Genomic DNA, 19,470 nt, shown 5'->3' with positions numbered 1-19,470 from the left:
TGAGGTAAGTAGAGAGCAAGTGGGCCTAAAATAGACCCACCTTTGGAAAGTATTTTTAATAATATGTTTGTTTAGATATTTGGTTTTAAATTCCTCCCATCTAAAAGAGATTCTCCAGTACTTTTGTAGACAGTAGTTCTGAAAGTAGCACTCACGAGCCAAAAGTGTTTCCCGAAAATTGCATACTATATCGCATATTTGCAGATATGTGAACCACATCAGTGCTCTTTCTCGCTCTGCTTTGTGTGCATCTTGCTAGCTGTCACTCAAATGGAGAAAGGCTAAAACTCGTTGGCTGAAACTCTAAATGCTAGGGCCCACGTGGGGGAAAATGTAGGGAAAATGGCGCCACGCAGATGCCAGAAAACAGTTGCTTTTAAACTACGGATTTCTTGGCTAATTGAGGTAAGCAATAAAAATAGTATCGACGAGTTCATCTGACTCTTGCCAAAATCCTGAAGTATCCCTTTAATGACCAACCTTCCTGCGCACCAGCACAGTAAGTTGAAATTGAATTTTTATTTGCTTCTGGCTTCCCACAAACTGTTTTTATGTAAATATACCTGTGTTGCAAAAAGCAGTTATGGTGTAGCTATCTACAGTAGATAGCCAAGCTTGCAGTTTGTCCATGCAACTATGGGCCAGTCAAACCAAGCTAGATTTCTGCTTAATCTATGCATGGTACGGCTAGCTTAGCCTATAATCAACTGTGTTAGTTTTCATTGTTTCATTGTGTGGCTTATTTATATTTTTAGCATATAGGACGGCAACTTCACTTAACTTCAACATGGCCTGTCAATCAAGCATGTATAAATAACTCTGTCACCCAACCAGACTGGGGTTAAAATACTTTCAGGTTTTTCAATTATTTTACAATACATTTCGAAAACAAGTATCCAGATAAATGTTATTTGAAAAAAAATACACACTCATGCATTTAACCCAGGTATTTGAAAAATACTTTCAAATACAATTTAGTTGTAACCATTAGTAGTTTGAGTAGTTGTCCTACTCAAATAAAGGTACTTGTTTTGGGCTGTGTATTTGAAAATACTCAAATACAGGATGTGTATTTGAAACTACTCAAATACAAAGAAAAAAGTATTTATATAACAAATACAGTGAGGGAAAAAGTATTTGATTCCCTGCTGATTTTGTATGTTTGCCCACTGACAAAGAAATGATCAGTCTATAATTTTAATGGTAGGTTTATTTCAACAGTGAGAGACAGAATAACAACAAAACAATCCAGAAAATTATTAACTGTTTTGCATTTTAATGAGGGAAATAAGTATTTGACCGCTCTGCAAACATGACTTTGTGATTGCCAACAAGGGTTTTGCCACCAAGTACTGAGGTCAGACATTTCTTGTAGTTGGCCACCAGGTTTGCACACATCCCAGGAGGGATTTTGTCCCACTCCTCTTTGCAGATCTTCTCCAAGTCATTAAGGTTTCGAGGCTGACGTTTGGCAACTTGAACCTTCAGCTCCCTCCACAGATTTTCTATGGGATTAAGGTCTGGAGACTGGCTAGACCACTCCAGGACCTTAATGTGCTTCTTCTTGAGCCACTCCTTTGTTGCCTTGGCCGTGTGTTTTGGGTCATTGTCATGCTGGAATACCCATCCATGACCCATTTTCAATGCCCTGGCTGAGGGAAGGAGGTTCTCACCCAAGATTTGACGGTACGTGGCCCCGTCCATCGTCCCTTTGATGCGGTGAAGTTGTCCTGTCATCTTAGCAGAAAACCACCCCCAAAGCATAATGTTTCCACCTCCATGTTTGACGGTGGGGATGGTGTTCTTGGGGTCATAGGCAGCATTCCTCCTCCTCCAAACACGGCGAGTTGAGTTGATGCCAAAGAGCTCCATTTTGGTCTCATCTGACCACAACACTTTCACCCAGTTGTCCTCTGAATCATTCAGATGTTCATTGGCAAACTTCAGACGGGCATGTATATGTGCTTTCTTGAGCAGGGGACCTTGCGGGCGCTGCAGGATTTCAGTCCTTCACGGCGTAGTGTGTTACCAATTGTTTTCTTGATGACTATGGTCCCAGCTGCCTTGAGATCATTGACAAGATCCTCCCGTGTAGTTCTGGGCTGATTCCTCACCGTTCTCATGATCATTGCAACTCCACGAGGTGAGATCTTGCATGGAGCCCCAGGCCAAGGGAGATTGACAGTTCTTTTGTGTTTCTTCCATTTGCGAATAATCACACCAACTGTTGTCACCTTCTCACCAAGCTGCTTGGCGATGGTCTTGTAGCCCATTCCAGCCTTGTGTAGGTCTACAATCTTATCCCTGACATCCTTGGAGAGCTCTTTGGTCTTGGCCATGGTGGAGAGTTTGGAATCTGATTGATTGATTGCTTCTGTGGACAGGTGTCTTTTATACAGGTAACAAACTGAGATTAGGAGCACTCCCTTTAAGAGTGTGCTCCTAATCTCAGCTTGTTACCTGTATAGAAGACACCTGGGAGCCAGAAATCTTTCTGATTGAGAGGGGGTCAAATACTTATTTCCCTCATTAAAATGCAAATCAATTTATAACATTTTTGACATGAGTTTTTCTGGATATTTTTGTTGTTATTCTGTCTCTCACTGTTCAAATAAACCTACCATTAAAATTATAGACTGATCATTTCTTTGTCAGTGGGCAAACGTACAAAATCAGCAGGGGATCAAATGCTTTTTTCCCTCACTGTACACATGCATTTGAACTTAGGTCTGCACCCAACTCTTACAAGTAAAAACAGAAACTGCACTAAACCATTTCTGTAGTAGTTTTTTATGAATGAATTGCGCAGCTCACAACAGTCATCTCAGGCCTTTTATCTGATCTTAATGCAACCCATTATAATGATGAAAGAACACAGTTTGCTATGGTTCAACACCCTTTATATTGTTTATTTAGTTTGGAACTAAATATATTGAAAAAGCAGAATTGTTAGAGAGAGGAATTATTATTTCCTGTACATATTGTTAGAACATTGCTAGATTTGATTAAACAGCTACAAGCAACCATACAAGTGGTGCAAAAGTCTTGATATAACATGTTTTAATACTCCTATTGAGCAACATAAATGAAAGCAGTTCCAAAATCAATTCATACAGAGTGGCAGATCTTTACTGAGAACTAAGCATCTATGAGGATATAGTGGAGGGTTCTTTCTTAGTAACAGAGGCATTGTTGGCATTCACCTTGGGACTGTTACTTTCTTCTTTATCTTCTTTCTTATATTTGATCCCAAACAAGCTGCAGAGCTTCATCAGCATCAGATCCACTATCTCCTCCTCCTCTGAGGGCTGTAAAAAAAGATCAGTCAAATCTGATTGGTCTTACATTGATACACCTACAGTCGCCAATGGTCACTGTTAAATGGTGGTGTTGATACTGTATTATTTAAGTGATAATGCCCTCGAAACCGGTGTTTGGAGGATATATTGGCAAACCGGCATTATCACTTTTATACAATGGGTTACCAACATATTCAAATAATGATTGACATATTTTAATTAAAAACGTTATTTGGATTAATTTATTCATACTATTTCATCCTACCCAAGTCGGCTAGTCGCTCAGTCTTTTTGTTTTGTATTTATGGACTCGACCCAGTCTTGCGTTCTAAATGTTCCATTGCCATACTGGCTGGCAACGTTCTTATCCCTTGCTTGCTAGCTAGCCAACTATGGAGAATAACAGCAAAGTAGCTGCATTTGCATTTGTTTAAACTGTTTTCTAGTGATATTTATTTGGATTCATCCATAACAATGAGCTGATGAGGCACGATTTCGCCTGGCATAGAAATGTGTTCACTTGTCAGGACACTGTTGTTCAGAGGAGCTAGCCAACAACTCAGCTAATCACTTCAAACTGAAGCTGGAAAGACTGCAACCTAGCTGAACTTAGTTTTGTTTCAGCTATTTTCAACTGACATTTCTTTGTATTTATCCATAAAAATGACGGCAGCTGATTAATGATTTCGACTGGATGAGAAACGCTGCCTGCCTGCCTGCCTGCCTGCCTGCCTGCCCTGCCCTGCCTGCCTGCCTCGTACCAACTCCTCCATTACTATGGGACAGCTGTTTCAAATGTTGGAGATACAGACAAAGGTTTATACAAATCTCTGCTGTTGAAAACTAAATGTTAGTCTAAAAGAAATGCGAGATAATGTTTAGATGCTTTTTATAGTGGAGATCAAGTTTGCAAATTGCTTGGCTGGACTGATGAGACAGTGGATTGCGCATTCAGGTGGAACAGAGTAAATAGGCATGTTAACATCATAGATTTAGCCAGTGGCAACTTGTGGAATAGACACCAGCTTGAATGCGGTTTTAACCAATCAGCATTCAGGATTAGACCCATCCGTTGTATAAACACGGAATATTATATGATTATGATGCACAGTACCTTGTGGTGTATTTGCTCTTGAGTGAACGCCACCATGATGACTGAGATGAACAGGTTCAGAACCACAAAGGTCATGAATATAACGCAAGAGCCGACGAGGAACGCACCAAGCACCGGGTTGTAATCAAGAACCTGGATTGGAAGGAGATACCAATCACAGACTTGCCATCACGACCATAGCTGTAATTTAGAGAGCTGTCCTTTCCTTTACTGACCTCGTCATAGTTGAAGATGCCCAGTTGCAAGCAGACCATGGTCAGAGCAGAATCCAGGAGAGTCCTATATGAGTACAGCTTCCAGCCATACATCAGATTAGACTGCAGACAATGATCACATGCTAGATTTAGTGTCAAAGCACAATGAATCATAACTCAGCTGTGAAAAGTGAAAGATTCAGTTAAATTGAAGAGACATTTATCACAAAAACAAGCACATCGCAATTTATTAGAAATACAGATGCATTGCTGCAAGAGACTGCCAAATGGGAAAGTTGGAGAATGAAAAGTTATCCAGGAAGACCCTTACAATAATAGAATAGGCCAGGAACATAATGGTGATGACCACGAGGAAGCCTGATATGTCAGTCCAGGCCCGTTGCAGTGTGGCTGTGATCATGTGTAGCTTGGGGTTGAACCTCAGCAGATGCCACAGTTTGACTGTAGCCAGTAGCACCAGGAATGCGATCAGATACCCCAGCACTGCATCTGCTGTGGCTGTCTCATGGAAACTGGCAAACCTGGATAGAGAGCGGAGAAGTTGAACATCGCACAGGAGCAACTGACCAACAATTGGGATAGCAGACTAGCGAAAGAATAGCAGAAACCCATGATACCCCAACCCAGTGTGAACTCACTGGTCTTTATGGTTGTGGTAGTACTCCATGTCCCGGTTCCCTAACAGGGTCCTCTTAATGAAGACAGACAGTGCGCTCCAGCTCAGGAGGATGATGGCAAGCTCCAGCAGGTTCCACTTTGTCTTGAAGTAAGCCCACTTCTGCTGCTTCATCAGTTTTCCCTGTGAGGAGAAGAGAAGAGTTAGACTCAGGAGGAATTCCAGAACAATGGCACTAGACAATTGTGTCACAGATTTTATACGCTTTACACATAAGAAAGGTATTTAAATGAAGGCTTACCTGAACATACATGTAGTAGAAGATAAAGAGGAAATAGATGACCTCAGAGGCCATGACAAAGATGTGGAGTCCACCGGTGGACTGGTATAGTCGGACGCTCTGCAGCTCACTGCGAAACTGGAACGCTCCTGAGAGAATAAGACAGGTGCTGACAATCTGAGTTTTGGATGCCTTTAAATACTTACTTTATGCTGTATTCATCGAGTGATATAACAACTGTCTCACCTACAGCTGTGGTCTCCAGCATGAGTGTGACAATGCAGAAGAGGTTGACATTGGCATTGTACACTGTGAACTCGACAAAGACTGCTTGGGTGAACAAATCAAGCCAGGTGTTGTCAAACAGATATTGAAGGGTACTGCAGGGACAGAATACATGGAATAATTAAAATACACCCTTCGATACACAGGCGCGGACTACAGAATTTGGGGACCGGGGAACCAACCTCCATTATATACATTATATACATTTGCTATGGCATGATAATTGTGATCAATTTGAAGCATTTGTAATTGTGAGCTTACCTGCTAGCGTTCTGTGAGTCAGGGCCCAGGTCCACCACAAACCCCCCTCCCCTGTAGAGAACCACACTACCCCAGATGGGTTGGGCTCTGAGTCGGGCCTGGGTTTGGTACTGCCAGGGGCTGCGGAGGGTCCTTGAGGTGTTTTCACTCACAGAGCGGTTCCAGCCTGGCCCATAGGAGCCCGTGTCCTCCACCTCCCATGAGTATGGAGCATGGCAGTCAGGTACAGCCTGGCGCATGGAGCGGGCGATTCGGCAGGAATTCTTCTGCACCCTCACCTGGCGAAGACGGGCATTACCAACCAGTTTGGAGTTCCCATCTGTGATGAAACCTTTAACACACCATTTGCTTTTGTTGACACAGGATTCAATCTATACCTTTATTTAGGACATTTTGGAGCTTCATGTTTCTCCAAGAAACAAACATCCTCTTTAGAGAATCCTACCTGGGTACTCTCCGAAGAGGTTGCTGAGGAGAGAGTTATTTGCCCAGGTGAACACATTTCCGTGGCTCATGCTGTCTGAGATCCCTTGGCTGAAGCTCTGCCGAATGTGCTGAGCCAGGAAGTAAGCGTTAGGGTCCCGTTGACCATACGCCACCAGGAGCAACATCCACATGAACCCCATGTAGGCTACAACAGAATCATAGGCCTTAAACATTTATGCTAACCAATAGGTGTAGTGAATGACAGTCCAGTGAATGAAAAAGCGGTTCCTCTTACTGAGAATCTCTTTGATGAGGGCGAAAACCTTCTGCTCCTTGATCATGTTGTTCCTCATCCTCTCGATGTCTGTGGGAGGAGGGGGCTGGTAGAAGCTGCATGTGCTATCCCTCCTGACAGCCCAGACTACATCAGGGTCATCTGTGGACCAGATTTTGCCATCTTACACTGCTTAATGTTGTAAAAGTCTAGCTAATGTACAAGTAAACAGAATTTTCCCAAAACTGTAAATAAGGAAAACAAAGAACCTGGGTTTCTGAGTGCCCTCTCAATTTTTGGATCCCCATATTCGTCCTGATCAACTTTCTTCAGAACGAGAGCAAAGAAGGCTGCAAAAGCTAGCACCTGTGTTAGGAAATCCACAAAGTAATACCCAGATTACAGATACATGCTGCAGGGCATCTTACATTGAAATTAGAAAGTTCTAATCTGATGTTTCTCACTTTCAGCGGCTGAATGATTAGGAGGCTCTGAAAGAAAGAAACGACCATGGAGATGAGCCAGTTTATAGAGCGGTCCTTCCCATAGGTCAACCCATACATCATGGTGAAGTATCCTGATACTCCGCTGGTGGCTACCACCAGTATCCAGCCGATAAACACAAACCACCAGGGAAGCCCGTCTTGACAGCACTTTTTACTGCCACTGTCCCCATCACTGCTCTCAGCTTGGCCTGGGCTTTGAGCCAGCTCGTCCCCTCCCAGGCTGGAAGACTGTAGCAGTCCCTTTATGCCCTGGACCTGCTGCACTGCCCGGCAGTAGCTGTCTGGGTTGGGGAAGCGAGAAGGTCCCAGTAGGCTCAGCTCCTTCTCTACATGGCATAGCTGCCTGTACATATACTGGCTGTTGGTGCACCTTTTCTGGCTCCCATCCCCAGTCTTCTCAGGGATCCCACACATGCTGGTCTCTGAAAGCAGAGGAGCATAGGAAATATATGGGTCAGACAGAGTTTAACATTTTTAACCAATACTGATGATCATCATTGTAGGATCTGGAGGCTCGGGCTGTACCTTGCAGATTGGTTACCCCTAGTGAGAGAATGAGCGATCCCTCTTTCTTGGAGGCATCAGTGTAGAACTCCCCACCGGCTCGGTTCTGCTGCCGGATGATGTCCTCCACCAGGGAGAGCAGAGTGTTGATATCAGTCTGTTGTCCAGGCTTCATCTCTAACTCCAGGCGTGGAATGGGGCTCTTCATAGCCTTGGAGAGTGACTTAGCAATCTTCTTTACGTCCTGAGAGAATACAGTACATTAACAGCCTTGCTAATATCAAACTTACAACTGTCTACTTACAAATCATGACTGACATACAGTATCTAAAATTAGTTTTTATGGTAGGGACTGTTGGCTTCAATTGGAATATTAATATATTGACATATTTTACCTTGATGACTGTGTCTGGTGTGAGTTCTCTGTCCCTCTGTGGGGAGGGGGGCTGTGAGCGAGACACTCTGCCAGTCTTCCCCTGCTTGGACACCTCTGCCTTGGGCTTTCCAGGCTTCGTCTCTCGGGGGCGGGTGTTTCTGAAGATACTCACAATGAGGAGATTAATTGGAAACATTATGATTGAACTCTGAACTCCAATCATCAGCTGCTGCCAGGTGAACTCGATATGACCTACAGGAGTAGAAAGAGAAAGAAGAACGAGTTATTGTTCTGAAAACCTACCATTTCCAAATGCCCCCATTACTGTGCAGGCGTCCATACCCAGGTCCATGGTCTGCTCAGAGGGGTCGGTAGGGATGCCCCAGAACATGATGCTGGTCAGCATGGTGCAGAGCAACAGAGAGAAACAGCAGGAGACTCGCTGGACACATGTGAAGGTGCTCGTTGGAGGCCGGCTGATCACAGAAAACCAGATGTGGCCATCACGGAAATCCTTTGCCGTCCTCATGAAGAACATATTACTGCAGAATATACGGTATAGGAAGCTTGTACCATAATGGACAATTATATTTTTATTAATATGTTACCATTCCAAGGTGCATTCAAGTTTCTTCTCACCTGAATTTCTTCAAATCCATCTCCGTGGCTACAGGGAAGACTTTATCCAGAGTGCACTCACTCATATCTATGGCCAGCCATGAGTTACACAGGAAGTGCCACTTCTGTCCTGTCTCTACATCTTGCACCATAACTTTGTTTATGTACCTGCAAGAAAACTCTTATTGTCAACTAGACCTACATCTTCACTTCAACTTTGGTCATGGATTTTTCCCCTCCTCCCACTCTCCTACCAGGCAGGGTGCCTCCCTGAGTTGTCGTGCCACAGCCTGATGCTCTGCAGCTCCCCCAGAGAGAAGGGCGTGGTCAACAAGAACATATCCACTGCACCCCTCTCAAACACAGGCTTGTCAGGGTCAGTGAGGTGGTGTGGCTCACTCTCTCCCTCAATGCCCAGCAGAGTCACAGTAACCTGCAGCAGCAACACAGGGTCAGGGTGACTGAGTGGGGTTTTATCAGAGAACAGAATATTATGTCCTGCAGCAGTGGAAACTGTTGGTACTGACCTGAGAGGAGGTGGAAGCACCACGCCGATGCCCAGTGCTGATATTCAGCATGTAACGGTATTCAGCCAAGGGGTCATTATCGTCCAACAATGTCACCTTCACCTACAAGAAGTAACACTTGAAGGTAAAACTGCATCAACAGCAAGTTCAACAGCAAAGATGATAAAATGGTAGCAGTGGTTTTTCAAGGCAGACCTTGGCTATGTCCTGGATGTCCTTCCTGCGTGCCCATATGACCACCAATACGTAAGCAACAAAGATGGAACCAATAAAGCACACCACCACAGGATTTTGGGCGAAGGTGCCAAAGAGCTCAGCCGTACGTGACACATCAACGAGGTTGGGCATGATGAAGAAAGAGTTCCCGAAGAAGGTCAAGTGCGTACATAAGCACTGGGTGGCCAATAGCGTGGTTAAAGGACCAACCTAAGGAGATCACAGTTGGTTTATGTATTTCATTATGGCCTGGTCAAGGATTGCAGGGATGCTGCAATGTGCCTTTGTTTTATCGTAAGGTGTTGTGTTGTACTTGTTTCACTCACCCTGCAGCCATCTTCACTCCAGGTGGATAAGGTTTCGTTCCAATATTTGCACTGAGCAGCAATGGAGGTGACAGTCACAGTGGCATTGACGGATTTAACCCCTGCTTCCACAATGGGCCTCACAACAAGGTAGTGCAGCCCAACTTTTCCTGTCAAATCATTGGGGCCCAGGACCCAGGTGTATTTCTCCTCTGTACCCAAAACACACACACAGTTTCTAAACGTGAAATGTTATCCGTTCATCATGCTTCACAATTGTTATGTCTACGTGATTCATATGTACGTTCAGGAGGTACATCACCTTGCGTGTTGCTCTGGTGAGGCATCTGAGTCTTGGCTACGTATTGCTCATCGTTTGGGTAGTCTTTATACCCCAGGAACAGTTGAAAGGTTATGTCCTTCGATGGCTTTATCTTCAGCACCAGTGTTACATCAGGTGAAGAGACGTCGACCATCAGTGTGCTATAGTTTCCCAAGTAGAGTATTGTGCTGTTTGCTTGCCCTCCTTCAGGCCTTGGCAAGAAGATCTGAGCGTCAAAGAAGAGATTATGTTTTTCAAAGAAGAGATTATGGGTATATCATTTATTATATACAACAGGATGTCATTCGCCACTGATATCTGATCCAGGATCTGCAATCTTATATCTTTAATTTAATATGGTATTATTAAGGCAACAGTAGAGTTGTTACACTCTCAAATGACATAGAATAGTGAAGGGGTTTGCAGCACTCTGACCTCAATCTCCTCAGATAGGTTCTCTATGGGGATGACAGAACCATTTCCTCTGGTCAGGGAGACAGACCCCACAGTGCCGGTAATATTGTTCTCCTCGCTCCATGAAAATGGGTTCTTCTTCAAACTCAGCATCTGTAACAAGTGGGAAATAGTGAATCAAGAGAGAGGGTTTAAAAACCATACCTAATTATTCATCAACAAAACTAACAGGTACAAAAAGACAAATATCTCTCTTCACAATGAAAATACCTTTCATGCATACTGACTCATGATAATACATACATACATTATATAGTCCCACATGCACTTACTCTCACATCCACTGGTTCATCTGGAGACAGGACATCAGCACCCAGGTGAGGGAAGGAAAAGCTTGCAGAGGAGCTTATTGGGTTGCTTATAGACTGCATCTGAATAGTTTCTGTTGACACTCTGAGAGGGCATGATATGCTGTCACTCAATATTGATGCTACGTAACAGTTGCAATGTCTTGCAGACATTGTATTGTAACAGCAATTCAAATATATCTGATGTGTCACAATTGTTGCTTTTTAAAACTACAGTTCCTTTTCTTATGTCCTCTGCCTACATTCTTCTTACCTGTTCACAAACACAGTGATCTGAGAGCTGTTGACAATCACAGGAGCTTCATCAACCTTCTTCCCATTCAACAGTGCACTCTGCACACTGTCCATGCCCTTGAGAAGTAAATCAGAGACTTCTCTCTGTGAAAGACAAACTCTTCAGTAAGGCTGCTTCATTACTGTCATTAGACTAAGTGAAGGTAAATATGTGCTCACGTTTGAGGAAACATCCAGGATATTGCTGGCTGCCTCTACAATTGGTGTAGCTGCCTGCACCATCTCCTCTTCTCCACCATGCTCACTGACGTTCATGGAGAGGAGGGAAGAGCTGAGGTTTGCCACCAGGAAGCTAGCTTCAAGCTGGAAAAATAGACCATCTGAAATTAAGTCTTTATTCTGGGCACATTTTGACCAATAGGCCTATGTATTTGTGTGAATTACTCCATGCTACCCTGCTTCCATGGGGGGCTATCCAAGTGTACCTGAGCATCGGGACTAAGCTCATCACCCCTCTTGGTGAGTCCTGCCACAGCTCTGGCCGTCAGCTGCATTTTCTGAAGAGTGCTGCTGGAGCTGTTCTCCAGTGCTTCAGTTATATTCATTAGCATCTGTTCTCGCAGCTTAAGGAGACATACCAACATTGAAGAATGATGTTTAAAGCCCTTAACCTGGACCTTTTACATGTACGCCAATTGCATAATCTCCATCTGGATTAATCAATCAGGATACCTCACTATCATCTGTCTTGTAAACTCAACGTAAACATACCACTATTTTTGTCTTAAAGTTCATATTCATTTAGTACCCCCCCCCCACCCACACACACACTCCTTATACCTTCATCCTGTTATTCTTTTCCTCACTGGAGCCTTTATTCAGTATGTCCGACACAGACTTGAACATCTGTCCAAGGGTCTCTCCAGAGAGCATCCCCTGCTGCCCTAGATTAGCCACTGTGTCCGCCACTGCAGATTGGAGCTCCTGCACTGGAGTACCGGACTTGGCTGGCCGCACCTTGGGGGATAACAACTAAATGAGTGCTCCAATTACTAAATGGATGTGAACTATGGAGACGAAAGGCAAGACAGAGCCCATACATTAAATTATATAATTGATTATTTATTTTTGTTTGGTAATAACAAACCTCAGTGGTGATTGTGGTACTTCCACGGGTCTTTGTGTTCAATTCTGTAACAGTCACTTCTACCGACAGCATGTAGTTACTGCTTATCTCCCCAACAGGTAGGAAGAGTAACGTTACTTTATTTACAGAACTGCAGCGCAGATGGTTACCTGAAAGATAAAGAAGAAAAACTATCTGATTACATTGATCATTTTTTAAAACTAAATCAATATGGCATTTTGATCTTAATCTAGCTCTGGTGCTAAACTTCTTTTATGGGAGAAGGTCTCCTGAAATATACAACACTGGCAAAGAGGGATACTCACCTTGGTCAGTTTTAAAACAATATTTGCAGCCGTTTGTGCAGGATGTAGGTGTTGTACAGGTGATATTGAAAGGATCCAGAACGGTGCCATTCGGAGGGAAAATACTACATGAAGGGGGACTTAAGGTGATAGCCGGAGCAGCGGTTACAGGTGGCGTAGTATCAGCAGGTGCAGGAGTCGTAACACCTGGTATCTGAAGGGTGTACCTGGCATATTCAAAAGTTTCCTTATCTAAAGAACGGTGATATAAAAGGATATTGATATCTTATTTCCACTTGTGAATATGTTACATTAGTTCCATACTTTCTGAGGATGAATCAATCCAAACTAAGCTCCTATAAATATCTCAAACAAAAATGGGGATGACTAATTGATCAGTCGGAAAATGTCTAAATATGACAATTTTTTTTGCACTTTCTTTCTGTCAATACGCTAAAGAACAGTTTGATGCAAGTTCAACATATCTGAAGGACATCCTGTTATCAACTGTGTTAACCAAACATTTAGCCTGTACTTATAGTAAGTTCTTTTGGAATTGAATACAAGGAATAGATACAGTACTCACCATAAACTATCACATGGAGATTCTGAAACATATCTGAAGCTTCTTTCAGGTAGTTGTTGCTCACTTTGTACTCTTTCTCACCATCTTGATCTATTCTTTCCTTAAGTGGCTTTTTCCCTGCGTTGTTGTAACAGTTTTGCAGGGCACCCTAGAAGACCACAGAATTCAAAATGTTGTCCTCATGTACGCTGAACTCTGGCTATTGTATAGTCAATCACATGCAGTCCACAAGTAATGTGTTTATGAATCTTTTTTAAAAATGTATCTAGAATATGTCAACTCCAAATTAGACAGCATGGGTTAGTCAATAAATTGATTCATGCACTCCAACGAAACTCATTCACACATGAAAACAAGCACTTTGCTACACCCACAATAACATCTTCTAAACACGTGTATGTGACAAATACAATTTGATTTGAAACCAATGAAACATATGATTGCATTCAGCATGCAACAATAAAAGAATCTCAAACTTACTGTTGAAGGGTTTGGGTCCTCAATATGCCAAATTACCTTTGGGCAACTGGAGTTACAGTCCAATTTGAATGTGACGTCTTTTTTTACATCCATTATATTACAATTATCCTGGCAACTGAAAGAATATAGGTATGTTTTCAGCATAAAATAGATCTCAAAAACATTGAATTCACATTTTGTAACATAGTAACTTGATTATTGCTTCGTAAATACATAGCAATGGAGTTCAGCAGTTATTGTTATCATACAAATGGAAATAGGAACCGTGTTGTACCAGAAACAGTTTACCTTTGTAATAACAAAGCAATACATACATTATTATGTAATTATTGGGCATTTAATGCAACGATATTATTTAATGCAACGATATTATCAATGTAATTACAGCATGCTTAGGCCAGTTCAAAAGCCTTATGATGTCCAACATACACGTAACTGCCAAAATAAAGGAAACACTTGAGTAAATGAGGGATACAAATTATATTGAAAGCCGGTCCTTCCACACAGGTGTTGTTCCTGAGTTAATTATGCAATTATTATTATTCCCTCATACTTAGGGTCATGTATAAAAATGTCCAGTTATTATGATTATTTTGGCTACCATGGCTGGATGAAGAGATGTCAGTGAGGTCTCTCAAAGGAGCATAGGGGGATTAAGGTGTGTGTTTGTCTCAGTCACCAGATCGCAACACAATTGCAGACGTATTGGAGATTCTGGAGTGGTGCATGAAACAGCGTTTTCCACCAGCATCAAAAAAACACTAAATTAAGGAATTTCTAGAGGAAGATTAGTGTCACCTCCCTCCAGTAGAGATCCAGGCACTTGTAGAATCTATGCAAGGTGCATTGAAACCGTTCTGGTGGCCCAACACCCTATTAAGACACTTTATGTTGGTGTTTCCTTTATTTTGGCAGTTACCTGTACTTCTCTGAGGATGATTATGAATTATTAATAGGCTTATAGGATATTTAAACAGCAATTTTTATAATATTGTCATTGCCTGTTTTTATAATGATACTGATAGGAGTTATCATGTCATGAAATAAAATAGCATGACTTTGTTAAATTCTATTAACTTCACTATTTTAAGCCTATCCCCATATTACCGAATTCTAAAGTTGGCTAATTTTGTTGGAGTAACCGTGACGCATCGGGATGTTGAAATCCAGTCAACCCATTTTCCATTGCCACTCCATTTCTTCACAGAAAAAGTGTATTCAAAAAACTCAAATGGGTTTGGAAGACAGTCTTTTTCAATCAAACGAGTCTTGTCTGATGTTTTGTCGTTGCATTTCCCTTTACCCTTACAGTCTTCTTCTATTGGAATTAGAAAGGGAAAATGGTTAGAAAACACCACCATAAGGCCATGCTGTAAAAAATGACAGACAACACTGAGTAAACAAAGAAAAAAACGATTGAGATTGTTTTATAACTTCCATTTTCCGTAACAAAGTTCACAGTCATTGTATTTCATTTTATTCTGTAATAGGGTGAGGTGAGAGGGTTCTCTTCAACAGCCCTGTGGCTTAAAGCCTTTAACTGGTACTTACTGCATTCCCATTCAAATTTGCTCTGCTTTCCATGAGATAGTCCTGCTAAGCCAGTTACCTCAAGTTTGACACTTTCAGTGTCTTGACTGGCAGTTTCTGGAATGGCAGTGATTTTCAAGTTATTTTCTCGGCGAACTCTCATATGCTTTTCTGTCTGGGGATGAAAACAAATATGTGAAGAAAAACTGCAGGAAAATAATTACCTTCCCATTAGTGAAAAAGGTGCTACCTGTTAAAGGTTAAAGAGGAATATATACATTTTTTGGAATTCTTAGCTATTTCACATACTGTGTTTGCGTAGCCATTCTGCCTGAGGTCAGAACTGTTGTGACAAACAACTGTTGTGTTCCCCACATTCACATCCATGTGTGAGAAGACATTCCAGGCCCTGACTTTCACTTGCAAAAATCCTGTAACAAAACAGTTGATATGAATAATATAAGCAAGAGTATAATAAAGAATTTAAAAAAAGGTATCTTCATCAATCACTGTTTTAATCTCTGAGTAAGGTTTGTTGGATGACAGTTTGAGTAGATAGGTTAGGTACCTTGGATAGTGGTTGAGATATTGTAAACCTGCATGCTGCTGTTTTGCATGTCTCTGGTCTCGGAGATGCTGTCGTTGGCTCCAGACACCTGGAAGAGAAGCTGCACCGGGGCTCCCCGGTCCAGGGAGACACTAACATAGAGGTCTGAGTCTGGACACTCCCCCTCCTCAGCCATCACTGATCCCAGCAGGCCCTCCACAGGCTCCAGCAGACACACCTGCAGCTCAGTGGACACGCCCAAGACCGAGACCCCGTTAGAGGCATGCAGGGTCAGCTGGTGGCAGCCAGAGCCCAGCTGTTTCTCCACCTCTGGTCCCACTGTGATGTTGTGGGGGACGATTCCTCTGACTGCTGATGAATTGGCCACCAACATCTCACCACGGTGGATTTTGTAGGTCACATTCGTACCTGTAGATAGCAAAGTTGTCTCATTCTACCAAGATTTGTACTCGGAAATGTAAGACCAGATGCTTTTATTTCTGCTCATGTTGGTTTTACTTACCAGCTTCTACTTCTACCTGGATTTGAAGGGGGCTTCCGTACAGGACCTTGCAGTTTGCACCATCTATTGATTGGTTCATGCTATAACACTTGATGACACCAAACTCCCCGATGGGCTTCTGAAGGATGATGTTTTTCTGGACTGTGGATCAGAGACAGCTGGGTGATGAATATGACTGTGTACTAGGTGCTAGTCTCCGCTCAAGCTTGCCAATGTGTTCAAATACAAGATCTGAAATGTACCAAACTAGAACAAAGTTAATGGCCTACTTGGGTATTTATGTTTAGTTTAATTTTAAATGCATCACATTGCATTCTGCATTTGAATTGAATATTTTCTCATGTGTGTTGCTGTATTATTAGAATGTGTCTGAGGGACAACTAAAGTTCATTGGCTGATGATGTGGTGCCATTTTTCACATTGTGGTCGACTAAAGATTAGTTGTTGTGTAATCCAACTGATAAGAGGGAGAGAGATTAGAATCAAGCAGAGAAGCATGTAGTACAGGTACTGTCTGAAGGCCACACAGCAGCCACTGCTTCCTATATACTGAGGGAGAGGAAAATCACTTTACATAGTACATACTGTAACAGAGCGTATAAGCTGTGTAGATAATAAGGGGCATATACTGTAGGCCTGTTTTTGTCACTACAGAAAGTGCTACTAATAATGTAAATTATGTGAAATTATCATTATCGTTTTCATCATTAGGCTGTCTTCCTTTTTAGAATTGAGTTGTATAAAAGCCATTACATTTATGGGAGGGGTATCAGTACACATGGTTAAGATAGAGGATCATTATTACAATGCCTACTCTAAATGTCTGCCATTCATGCATGAAACACTAGCTTAGGAGCACAAACAGTGCAATACTTTAAATGCAAAGGTCAATATTTCCTACCTTGTATTTCCATTTATTTGTATTGTTTTTACAACCAAAGCATGTCATTTCAATTGAAAGGGTATATTCAGTGGCTTTGCTTTTATTCAGCTACTGTGGTTTCCTGTGTGATAAAGACATCTTTTATGTTGATTATACAATAGCTCCTTCCTCAAGTGGAACTTTGTTTTTGTGTATTTCCCTCCTTTGCTGCAGCTGTGTTTGTTTTACAATATTAACAGTTCTATCCAGCTGCACTCCTCGCTCTCTGCCTCACACACACACACACGCATCAAATACAAACCAAATTGGCAGATGAAGAGCAGCTCCTGGCCACAGTTGCTTGTTGCCTCCCACTGAAACCCTGAGCTCCTCAGCATGTGACCACAGCCAGCCCCTGGATCAGGGTCGTTCACCCAGTTAGAGTAGCTGACATCAGAGCCATCAAGCCAGGAGAGAGGACCTGAGGATGTACAGCACAAACACCAATGAAAGTATTATATGCTATATACACTGAGGGTACAAAACATTAGGAACACCTGCTCTTCAAAGTAGAGGAAATAAAGTATTATTTTCCCACAATATTAGATGTCCCACCTGTTCGACCTGACATGCTTACTGTGTACTATCTAGTTAATTTGATAAATACTATGATAGCTTGTGTTCTCATGAGGGATGTCAGAGGCATTAATAAAATATGTAAAGAAGCAGGAAGGAAAGGAAACAACGCTATTAGGTGATAAAGTTTGGTCCTTCGTGTGGGGAATTAAAAAGACTGCTTTAAATCAAAGGACTGGACAGCATAACCTATTGAATGACAGGTGTACCTCATTAGCTGCTAAAAGGATATATCTAAATGTGGCATGGTCTCCTAGCAATGGTGCGAGATTAATACATTATAAATCTCCCAGCAAGAGGCCAGCTGACGTGAGAGTCAACAAGCCCAGCATCATAGTCTTAGGTTGGGAGACAGCAGTGGAAATGTAACGGTTTTCTGTACAATTTCTGCTCAACTGAATACAATGCACTCTACTCCCACCCTTTGAGATCCTTTGCATGATCAAAGGATCTAATGCATTAGTGTCATCAAATAATGCCCACTTTAGTTGCCTGGGCTGCTCTCTTACCTTCAGCAGCAGAGTCCAGTGTTAGGTTCGGGGAGGCAGGTGCCAGACCCAGCCACCAGTCCTGCTCCGGCTGCAGGTGCTTCTGTAGGAACTGCTGTGTATCGATATTTAGAATGAAGGCCAGGTGTCCACCACCCCTCTCACACCAGCCCTGTGCACTGAGGAAGGAACGCGGTAGAGCCACAAACTCATAACACGAGCCGTCAAAACCCTCTTGGTACTCTGGGCAGAATAGAGGTGCTATCTCATCCTCAGCACAAGACAGGCTTAAGAGGAGAGCCATCAAGAGCAATACAGAGAGATTAGTGCTGTCCATCTTCACCCCTTCACATGTGCACTGTTACAGGCAGCCTGGTGACATGCTGTCTTTAAAGGGGCCTAACATTACAGAATGACCTGTTATGGCTGACTGCACTTCCTTTGTGAAGTTCTAATGGACATAATCATTGTGTACAAATCAACAGACCACAGGGATATAGTGAATGGTCTGCAATAAGGTCCTCAGGGAAGGACCCTGTGTCAACAGTAATAATGGGTGCCTCTGAAGGCTACCATTGATGTAACACACTGCAGCTTGCAGGTGTAGATCAACTTTATACAGGTTTGGCAGCAACAAACCAATGACCCAGATAAAGACCATCAGAGTTATAAAAGTTAAAAAAATACAGAGACTCTTTATATTTATACCACATATTAAACTTTACAGGGCCAAGAATTTTATTGATCAACATTGATACTGCTGTGAACTGTAAGAGGACTTTTAAAATCAACCACTGACCCAGACAGTGGCCGTGTCTCCTGACAGTCATGTCCAACTCTTCTGGACTTTTGACATCCTCAGTTGTAAAGGAAAATGCATGTGTTAGTGTGGTGAACTTGACAAGTCTTCTGTCTGCTTTGACTAATAAGAACATGTCTCTTTTTAGGAGCTGCGTGTAAGTCAGTATCATGTCATTTGGTGTTTATTCAGTTTTAGCTCCCTTGTTTCTATTGTGTATGAAAATGTAATCTAATGAAAGAATGTTGGCGTATATGGGACTCTAGACCAGCGCTTCCCAAACTCGGTCCTGGGGCCCCCCTGGGTGTACGTTTTGGATTTTGCCCTAGCAATACTCAGCTGACTCAAATAATCAAAGCTTGACGATGAGTTGGTTATTTGATTCAGCTGTGTGGTGGTAGGGAAAAAACCAAAATGTGCACCCATGG

At 42.5% G+C, this 19,470-nt stretch overlaps 1 protein-coding gene across 1 annotated transcript; it reads right to left on the bottom strand.

Annotated features, from left to right (window-relative positions):
• Nucleotides 1–2,883: 2,883 nt before the first annotated feature.
• Nucleotides 2,884–18,547, bottom strand: LOC115204726 (polycystic kidney disease protein 1-like 2). The gene is given in 33 exon segments (XM_029770446.1): nucleotides 2,884–3,308; nucleotides 4,414–4,545; nucleotides 4,629–4,730; nucleotides 4,939–5,149; nucleotides 5,267–5,427; nucleotides 5,546–5,673; nucleotides 5,771–5,904; nucleotides 6,071–6,401; nucleotides 6,516–6,701; nucleotides 6,792–6,932; nucleotides 7,040–7,136; nucleotides 7,235–7,698; nucleotides 7,802–8,024; nucleotides 8,176–8,408; nucleotides 8,499–8,698; nucleotides 8,796–8,942; nucleotides 9,029–9,207; nucleotides 9,302–9,403; nucleotides 9,497–9,727; nucleotides 9,844–10,034; nucleotides 10,145–10,370; nucleotides 10,580–10,711; nucleotides 10,891–11,011; nucleotides 11,180–11,523; nucleotides 11,646–11,783; nucleotides 12,001–12,177; nucleotides 12,308–12,456; nucleotides 13,178–13,325; nucleotides 15,497–15,618; nucleotides 15,756–16,163; nucleotides 16,258–16,398; nucleotides 17,442–17,600; nucleotides 18,265–18,547. Coding segments are annotated over 33 exon segments (6,303 nt in total). The 3' UTR covers nucleotides 2,884–3,146.
• Nucleotides 18,548–19,470: the final 923 nt, after the last annotated feature.

This window comes from Salmo trutta, chromosome 12 (genome assembly GCF_901001165.1).
Source record: "Salmo trutta chromosome 12, fSalTru1.1, whole genome shotgun sequence".
In the NCBI taxonomy this organism is placed as follows: domain Eukaryota; kingdom Metazoa; phylum Chordata; class Actinopteri; order Salmoniformes; family Salmonidae; genus Salmo; species Salmo trutta.
Note: the sequence above shows the minus strand (reverse complement) of the source record. Positions and strands in the feature narration are given on the sequence as shown.